At 57.7% G+C, this 9770-nt stretch overlaps 1 protein-coding gene across 1 annotated transcript in view; it reads left to right on the forward strand.

Annotated features, from left to right (window-relative positions):
• MYO15A (myosin XVA) overlaps window positions 1-8488 on the forward strand; it is a 46278-nt gene extending 37790 nt beyond the window's left edge. Inside the window, 6 exon segments of the mRNA XM_010843167.1 lie at window positions 1593-1753; window positions 2729-2862; window positions 4531-4664; window positions 4953-5086; window positions 6227-6367; window positions 8387-8488. Of these exon segments, the coding sequence (XP_010841469.1) occupies window positions 1593-1753; window positions 2729-2862; window positions 4531-4664; window positions 4953-5086; window positions 6227-6367; window positions 8387-8488 (806 nt within the window).
• Window positions 8489-9770: the final 1282 nt, after the last annotated feature.

The raw sequence follows: 9770 nt of genomic DNA on the forward strand, positions 1-9770 counted from the left end.
CGGCCAGAGGACGAGGCAAGCTGTGCCCATGCCCCCCCATCCCGACTGTAAGGCCCCGATTAGATGCCGCTTCCTCCAGGAAGCCCCCCGCCCGGGTGCAGGAGCCTCTGCACCGAGAGCCCCCAGCCCCGCATCTGACCCCTGCCACCCCACTTCGATCTGTGTGAGCTCATCTGGTCTGTCAGGCCGCGAGATGGCAGAAGACAGGGCTCCCCCATGCCTCCGTCTGCCCCCCGGAGTGCTCAGTAGGCCCTGCTCTCTGGGAGGGCAGGACTTAACAGAATGTGGCTCCTGTAACCCACACGTGCAAGTACTTTTTCCTGCCTCCTCTGTCCTCATAGCAGCTGAGAGGAGCCCCACCCTCGGCCTCACCTGGCCCTTCTCCATGAGGCCAAACCCTTTCCCCCTGCAGCCCACCTGCTCTAGGCCATGGCTGAGCTTCTGCCACCGGCCGGTCAGTCCCACCCAACTCCAGCTGGCTCCCGGGCTACTCAGCTCTGAACCACATGTCCTCAGCCCTGCCTGAGTCCAGCACGACCCGGGGGGCGGAGAAGGCAGTAACAAAATAATCTTAGTAAGGGAGTTCACGGAGCAGAGGCGACAGCTGACAGCACTTAATCCTATCAACTATCCCACCAGGACCCCATAAAATGAAATGTGTTGTCCTTCCCATTTACAGATGGGAAAACCAAGGCCCAGGGAGCCTGTGTTAATCTCTTGTTTCTGCCATAACAAATCACTTGGTGACTTTAAACAGCACATGTGTATGACCTTATGGTTCTGAAAGTCAGAACGTCCCCAGGGCCAAGTCCTTCTGAGGCTCTAGGAGTCTGTTTCTCACCTTTTCCAGCTTCTAGAGGCACCCAAGTCCCTTGGCTCATGGCCCTCCTCTATCTTCAAAGCCCACAGCGTAGCCTCTTCCAGTCTCTTTCTGTGACCCTCCTGCCTCCTTCTCATAGGCCCCTCGAGACTATGCTGGGTCCACTTGGGTCCCTGTGATTATCTTCCCTCTCAAGACCCTTAATCACACTCCACGTCTCCTCTCCATGAAGGTGTGTGTTCAAGGCAGGCGGGGATTAGGACGGGAGCATTTTGAGGTCAGGCTCTTTCTCAGCCTGCCACAGAGCCCAAGGGACTTGCCCAAGGTCAGAGCTGGGACTTTATCATCATGCCACATTCCTATTTTCAGTAAAAATTTTTCAAAGGTGTGGGACAGGGAGCAGAAATGTCACTTCGGGAAATAAAAACTTACAGCCGAGACCCACTCAGTGCCAGACCCGCATCCTCCCCTCACCCCCGGGAGCCCAGCAGGGGTCTCCCCATAGGAGTCCTACAGAAAGGTGCCCACAGGACCTGAGGCCTGTTGTGCTTCTCTGGGTGTAGCCTCCTCTTAGAGAGGGGAGAAAGGCTGGGTGTTCTCTGAGCAGCACCTGGGTGGGGCACCTCCCTAGGCCCAGGCGAGCTGAGCTTTGAGCGTTATTCCCACCTAGGGGCACAACTTCCACAAATCAGGGCCCCCTGTCCTGTTCACCAAGGAAGCTGTGCCCCAGAGGGGGGAGGGGGCTCGCCACATCTGCCCCCGCTCCCCACAGGCCAGCACGTGTGTCCACTCAGCCGGCGCACCTACATCCTGGATGTGGCCTCAGAGATGGCGCAGGTGGACGGCGGCTACGCACTGTGGTTCCGGCGTGTGCTCTGGGACCAGCCGCTCAAGTTCGACAACGAGCTCTACGTGACCATGCACTACAACCAGGTCCGCGCGTGTGGCCGCTCTGAGGCTCCGGAGTCTCTGGGCTCCCCCAGGCTTGGCATCCGAGGTCTTTGTGATTCCAGCCCCGAGGCCTCTGGTCCCCATGTGGGCATGTCGTCACCCTCACTTCCTAATTCTCAGGCCTCTGTCAGCCGGGCCAGCCTGCTCTTCCTGTATTGCTGCTGGTCTGGGCCCCTCCAGCCAGGCTGCCCAGATGACACATTTTCAGGCCGTTCTGACCTCTTTCCTCCTGCTCTCCTCCAGCGCTGAGCACCTCGCCTGTCCTGTGCTCAGTAGCATTGTTTTTTGTTTTTTAATATTTATTTATTTGACTATGTTGGGTCTTAGTTTCAGCCTGCAGGCTTAGTTCTCACGAGGCATGTGGGATCTTAACTCTCCGATCAGGGATCGAACCCGTGTCCCCTGACTTGGAAGGCAGATTCTTAAACACTAGACCAGCAGGGAAATCCCCCGCTCTGAGGCTTTGCCCGGCCTTTTCACACTGGGGCGCTGTCACTCCCCTCTTGGACTAGGTCATCTCAGTCAGGGCAGTGGTCCTGACAAAGTCGGGGTCTCCCTCGTATGCAGACCCTCACAGACGCGCTGGGTAGAGACAGCGTGCTTCTCAGAAGCTGGGGGCCTGAAGCTGCGGCCATTCTGTGTCCAAGGCCCGTCACTGGGCTCTTGTGCCTGTGGGTCAGCCAGCAGCACCCCTGGGACTTGTGGAAACACGACCCCTGGGTCCTGCACTCTGCAGAGCAGGGGCCAGTGCTTCCCCAGTTCCTCTGGCTTCCAAGCCACGGCCCTCCCTGCTCACCGTCCAGGTGCTTCTGTCACTGCTCCCTGAAGCCCAGGAAAGTGACCGCCCCCCTCTCCAGAAGCATGACCCTGGCATGGCTCAGCATCTGTGTCTGGACCTCCCCGGTTGCGTGCCTGGCCTCCTGCAGCCCCTCGCCTACATTCTTCCTGCCCCTGTAGGTGCTGCCTGACTACCTGAAGGGCCTTTTCAGCAGCATGCCGGCTGGCCGGCCCAGCGAGCAGCAGCTGCAGCAGGTGTCCAAGCTGGCTGCACTGCAGCACCGGGCCAAGGACCACTTCTACCTGCCCAGCGCGTGAGTGCCCTCCTGCCCCTGCCCCAACCCTGAGCTGCCCACCCCACCTCAGCCCAGCCCGTCCAGCTAGGACCCTGCCTCCCAGCAGGACAGGTCGCTTCCAACTGGTATTAATAGCTCAGAGCAAACAAGTGATAAAATGCGTTCAGGACACATACACTGTGGCCAGGGAGTACACACAGCCCTGCAGAGAGCGTTGGCCACAGGAATGTCCACTGTGATGGCGCTGACAATCTCCAACAGCAGAGGATTCCTTAAACTGTGGGGTGTCAGGTGGCCTTTAAACTGATGTTCTGGAAGCGATGGGACCTCAGTCGTCCTCACACTCTCCATCTTCTTCCTCTTGAAACTTGGGCCCCAAAGAGCTGCTGTGTCTGTGGGTCATATCTATTGATATATTTACACTATTCAAAATGAAAACAGAAACAATTTAAAATACTGATTTATTAATGAAAAACAAGGACACTACATATTAATGTTAAGATAAATGTTGACGTATAAATAAGTCACGAAAACACAAGTGTATTTTCCCAAGAGTTCCAGTGAGAGGAGCTGCACTGGTTTACCCTTTGCAAATCTGTACCATCTGGCTTAATAGCGGACAGCTGGAAACCCGTCCCTGCTTCTCGGTCAGTCTGTTGTGACCGCACAGGTCATGTGGCCTCTGCACCTGCACTTGTGAGAGAACGAGGGGGAGGCAGATGACCGCTCAGATTGTTACGGAAGCGACTTTGCCCTCCCAGCCCCTCAACCACAGTTTGAGAGCCCCTGCTGTGAATAACTGTAAGAAAGGCAGTGTGTGGACAGGGTATGTCCTGCTGTAAGGGTGCGACACTTACACCCTTCTGATGCTATGATGGGAGGGAAGTGGAGGAGGCACATACAGGTGTCACCAGGCCCGGATGGAGACAGTTGTGGCGCCCTTACTCTCTGCGTGGCATCTGCACGTATCGCCCTGGCAGATGCCCTAAACTGCACTCTAATGTCCCCTCTTGCAGATGAGGAAACTCAGCCCCAGAGAGGGGATATGGCTTCCCCAGAGTGGGGCGACCAGGATTCAGACCTGGGACGGGTCCGGAGGCCAGGCTCTTACCCAGCAGTGCAGAGAAGGAAAGATGTAGCCTGAAGAGTCTTTTAGGGGTTCCCCTGACATCCCTCCCTTCCCCAGTGTGCAGCCCAGACTGGTACTTGTTGGCATTTTTCAGATGTCCTGAGGCCAGGGCTGCCTTAGGGCTGCCAGCATATGGTCTGGAGAGGCCTAGACAGGTGGGAGTTGAGGGTCCTGGGATCATCTGGAGCCCACTGCTCTGCTCTGCTGACCACTGCTGGGGGTTGCTTGCTGCTCTGATGTTTCCCCCACCCTGTGCTTCCTTCTTACCCCTCTGGCCTCGGCTACTCCCCAGGGGGCGGGGACTACAAAGGACGAACCTATGTGGGGTCACTGTATGACCCTGGATGAGCTGGTGAACTCCTCAGAGCCTGCGTTCCCTTGTCAGCAAGCAAGGAGCCCAGTGGTATTGGCCAGCGGTTATTGAGGGCATGCTGTGTGCCCAGCCCCACTTGTACGACTGCCCGTCCCCACCCTGTCGTCCGCGTTCCCCCAACGTTCAGCCGTCAGGAGGTTTGGTGGAACCCCTAATGGTCAGCTGGCTTTTGCCTGCCCGCCAGGCGGGAGGCCCAGGGGTACATCCCAGCCCAGCTGTACCGCACCGAGGCCAGCTCGACGTGGCTCCGCCTGCTTGGCCAGCACCGGCAGCAGATGCAGGCGCTCAGCCCCCACCAGGCCCGCGCCCAGTTTCTGGGTGAGAAGGAGCTGGGCTGGGGAGGGAGTCGTGGGGGCCTGGCTGAGGAGGGTAGGGTGCTGAGGAGGCCTTTTCCTTTGTACAGAAGCATCTTTGGTGTCAGGTTTCTAAAGGCCTTCCAAGGCCCCACCTAGGCTGGGGGCCCAGCGGGGATGGAGGAAGGTCCAGGGTGGGCGGCAGCACTGGCAGGAGGAGCACCGGGCTGGGGGCTCCTGTGCCGGATGGGCTGTGGGGGGAGGGGTGGGCTTATGCACTGATGAGCCCTTGTCGCCTGACCACCACCCCCAGGCCTCCTCAGCGCCTTGCCCATGTTCGGCTCCTCCTTCTTCCTGGTCCAGAGCTGCAGCACCGCGGCTGTGCCAGCCCCCTGCATCCTCGCTGTCAACCAGAACGGCCTCAACTTCCTCAGCACTGAGACCCACGTGAGTGGCTCAGCCTGGCCCCACCCACCCCTCCCCACAGGGACGTCCAGCTCCACTGCTCACACCTGTGTGACCTTGGGCGAGGCTCTGCCCCCTTCTTCGTCACCTGGGACGATGACTCAGGCTGTTGTCCAGGAGAAACAGGTGAAGCACGCCGGCCTGCAGAACCTGTGTGGCTCTGCCAGAGCCTCAGCCAAGAAACTGTTTCTGTGGGTCTGGAGGCTGGATGACCAAGATCAAGGTGCCACCAGGGTCGGCTTCCTCTGAGGCCTCCCTCCTTTCTTGTAGATGGCCATCCTGGCTGAGCCCTCATACAGCCCTTTCTCTGGGGTCCATGAATCCCAAGGTCCTCTTCTCATAAGGACTCGTGGGATGGGAGCCCACCCTAGCCTGACTCCCCTCTTCAAAGACCTGTCTCCAGGTTCTGAGGCGGTGGGTCAGGATTTGGGGACACAATGTAGTCCAGAACAAAAGGGACCTGCTTCCCCCATTCTTAGTTCTTCCTCGGGAAGTGAACCTTGACATGAGGGATCCAGGGCAAGTGGCTTGTGTGGAAACAATGGAGCGAGGAAGAGAGACCAGGAGGAGGTCACAGCCAGGGGGACACAGCCGGGGCGGGCCTGTGAGCATCCAGGTTCCCACTGTGGGCACTGGGACTCAGTCCAGCAGGGAGCACCAGCCTCAGAGGACGCCCCGTTCTGTGGGCCGGAAAGCTGGGGTGTCTGTCTGCTGTGTCCATCTGTCACAAGGGGCCGCTGGCTCTCATCGCTCTGGCTTCTCCTGGGGAGAGCCGCGGAAGCTCTGCGTTAGCTCCTGGGGCCGGAAAGAATGCTCCCAGCCAGAGGGGTGGGTGTGAAGAGGCAGGAAGGTCAGGGCTCACCGGCATTACCTGGAGCTCTAGCATTTAGAGTGGGGCCTGGCACGCTGCACACATGTGCATCATTGTTGAAGTAATGTCACAGGTGAGAAGTTGAGGTCCAGAGAGGTAAAGCTGCTTGCTCCAGGTTACACAGCCGGTTACCGGGGGATGAGTGCTCGAACTGGGATGCCTTGCCCCCTGCGTATCTATCCTTTAGGGCAGGGGTACCGGTAGGTGAGACTGTCCCACCCCCAAGCCTGTCTGCTCCCCATCCCCCCCAGGAGCTGATGGTGAAGTTCCCCCTGAAGGAGATCCAGTCGACGCGGACCCAGCGGCCCACAGCTGACTCTAGCTGCCCCTATGTGGAGGTTGCACTTGGGGATGTCACTGCCCAGCACACCGTGCAGCTGCAGCTGGAGCAGGTGGGCCCCCTGGGGAGTTGCCCAGCTCCCTCCCTCCCCACTCCCGAATTCTGCACACTACGCTCTCCTCGGCCTGACAAAGTTCTGGGGAGTGTCCAGCCCAGCATAGGGGACAGAGCTAAGCCCACACTACACAGACCTGCGGGTCTCAAGATGATCTTGGAGAGGTATCTTGATGGTGGGATCCTAGAAACGAGGGCCCAGGTTGTTTGCAGAAGAATGAGGTATTCGATGGGAAACTGGGGAGGTCCTAAGGGTCCTTGAATATAAAGCTAAGAACCTGGGGCCTCCTCCCGAGGGCACTTGGGAGCCATAGAAGGTTGCTAGGAGGGCAGGGACATGGGCAGTTTCCCTGGGCTAAAGCTTGGAGGCTGGACTGTGGGGCCGGGGCTTGACAGATGGAGATGGGGGTTTCCCTGTCCTGAGCTTTCTCTATTTGCAGCACCCATGGGTGTTCCTCAAAAGCCAAGTCCTCTAGGTCAGCCAGGTCCACGTCTTACAGCCCCCGGGGCAGGGCCAGACCAGAGTTCTCACCTACTGGAGAGGGGGCTGAGGTCCGGAGAAGAGGCTGAATGGGGCTAGGCCCACCTGTCTGTCCTTGCCAGCCCACTGCACCCCTCAAGATGTGGGCCCAGAACTCCCCCACCCCAAGGCAGGGCCTACATTAGTTGGGCTGCTTTCCAGGGCACGAGACAGGGGCTCCCACTACCCTAGCCCTGCCCTTGAGGGTCAAGGTCAGAGCACGGCCCCTCACCATGCTCCTTGGGGAGCCTGTGACGAGATCAGTCTGCTTCCCACCACCCCCCAGTCCTGTTCCCGCTGAGGTCACACTGATCCTGGCCTCACCTGGATTCAGCCTGTTTCCTGGACTCCCCCAGAGACCCCACCTCTTCGGACCTGCCTGTCTGTTGCTTCCTGGGCCCCTTCTGGAGCCCCCTCCCCTGGATGAGCTCTAACTGGTGCAAGACCGGGCCCTCCCCCCAGGGAGGCTTCCACAGCTGCTCTGCGAGACAGCTTCCTATTTCTCTCCTTCAGTGTCACCCTTGGAGGCCAGTAGGCCTCTGCCCTCACCTCCAACCCTCGCAGGCCCTTGGGCCCCAACCCAGCAGTCCTTCTTGTCCCTGCCCCCTCCTCTTTTTACCTCTGTGACCTCAGCTCCCCCGCCACCCCCCCCTTGTCCCCTCCCTGCCCCAGAACATTCTCCTGTTGCACTCACTGTCCCCTCTGCCTGGGACACACTCCCCACTGCATCACAGGGCTTCTTCCCTCCCTTTATTCCAGTTTCAGCACAAACATCACCTCCTTCTAGAAGCCTCCCCTGATCCTCCTGATAATTCACTCTCTGCCTCAGTAGGTCTTATATGGCTTGGAAGTCACTATTGGTTCTCAGGTTGTCCATCTCCCCATTAGAACGTGAGCCCCAAGAGGGCAGGGCTGTGTCCTCATGATGTCCATAGCACAGTGCCCAGTGTGTAGTGGATGCTTAGGAAGTAGCTGGATGGAGGAGGAGGAGGAAGAGGCAGCCTTTCTGGCTTCTCCACTTGGTTGCAGCACCCCTTTCCCCCAACCCATGGGATCCCTGAGGCTGGGGCCCAGTTCGTTCTAGGCCGTAGGTACCAGGTGGTAACTGTGGCAGCTCATTTATTGACAGGGCTAATAGTTTTTAAATGTGAAGGATTTACATGTCTTGAAGTCTCATGTCATCCTCGCCACGGCCCTGTGAGGCAGGCCCTGGGCAACCGAGACCCCAGGGACAAGGCCGCTGAGGGTGACAGAGGTGTGGTAACTGGCCCAGGTTACATGCAGCAGAGCTGGTGAATGTGTGGGTCTCCACCTGGCTCACCCCTTCCCGCCTGCAGTGCAGAATTCCTTTCCAGCTGCCAGAGCTTCTCCTGGGGCCCTGCGGAGGGGGGGACAAGGGTGGGGCCCCAGTCGTGGGAAAGTCTGGCCTCCACCTCTCTCCCAGCCATGTCTCTCCCCAGGAGAGCTGGACAGTGCAGACTCATGTCTCTCCTGCAGGGCCTGGAGCTGTGTCGGGTGGTGGCTGTGCATGTGGAGAACCTGCTCAGTGCCCGCGAGAAGAGGCTCACGCTGCCCCCCAGCGAGATCACACTACTCTGACCCAGCCCCCAGGCCCCTGCTGGCAGGAGGCTGGCTGTATGGTGCCAGGGGAACTACTGGGCCAGAACCTTCGGAGAGACCAAGAGGCAGTAGGGGGAGAAGTCCAAGTCCCCGGGAACCTGAGAAGACCAACTGAGAGTTGGGATGGAGTTACAGCATGCAAACCTGGGGTCAGATAGCAGGAGGAACTTCCAGGGACTGACCAGTGGGCCCTCCTGCCACCTACCACTGTGGCCTTGCCCTGACCCCCGCTGTGGCATGGTAGCCCCACACCAGAAGCCTAGGCAAACTGAACCTGCTTTCACTTCTCCTGGGGTCTGATGTTCAAATCTGTTCCATCTCCCTGTCCTAGCCCCTCATTTGTCCCCCCCATCCCAGGTGCCCTCTGTACTGTTGCTGAACTTGGATTCATGGCTCTTGGTCATTTCAGTGCAAATAAAAGGTTTGTCTGGCAGCCTTTTCTCCATATAGTTGTTGTTCAGTCACTCAGCCCATGGACTGCAGCATGCCAGGCTTCCTTGTCCATCACCAACTCCCGGAGCTTGCTCAAACTCATGTCCATCGAGTCAGTGATACCATCCAGCCATCTCATCCTCTGTCATCCCCTTCACCTCCCGCCTTCAGTCTTTCCCAGCATCAAGGTCTTTTCCAGTGAGTCAGTTTTTCGCATCTGGTAGCCAAAAGATTAGAGTTTCAGCTTCAGCATCAGTCCTTCCAATGAATATTCAGGACTGCTTTCCTTTATGATTGGTTGGATATCCTTGCAGTCCAAGAGACTCTCAAGAGTCTTCTCCAGCACCATAGTTCAAAAGCATCAATTCTTCAGTGCTCAGCTTTCTTCCTAGTCCAACTCTAACATCTATACGTGACTACTGGAAAAACCATACCTTTGACTAGACAGACCTTTGTTGGCAAAGTAATGTCTTTGCTTTTTAATATGCTGTCTAGATAGGGCTTCCCTTGTGGCTCAGCTGGTAAAGAATCCGCCTGCAATGCAGGAGACCTGGGTTCGATTCCTGGGTTGGGAAGATCCCCTGGAGAAGGGAAAGGTTACCTACTCCAGTATTCTGGCCTGGAGAATTCCATGGACTATACAGTTCATGTGGTCACAAAGAGTTGGACACGACTGAGCGACTTTCACTTCACTTCACTTTCTAGGTTGGTCATAGCTTTTCTTCCAAGGAGCAAGCATCTTTTAATTTCATGGCTGCAGTCACCATCTGCAGTGATGTTGGAGCCCCCGAAAATAAAGTCTGTCACTGTTTCCATTGTTTCCTCATCT

The sequence above is a fragment of the Bison bison genome, unplaced genomic scaffold, assembly GCF_000754665.1.
Source record: "Bison bison bison isolate TAMUID 2011002044 unplaced genomic scaffold, Bison_UMD1.0 scf7180017864180, whole genome shotgun sequence".
In the NCBI taxonomy this organism is placed as follows: Eukaryota; Metazoa; Chordata; class Mammalia; order Artiodactyla; family Bovidae; genus Bison; species Bison bison.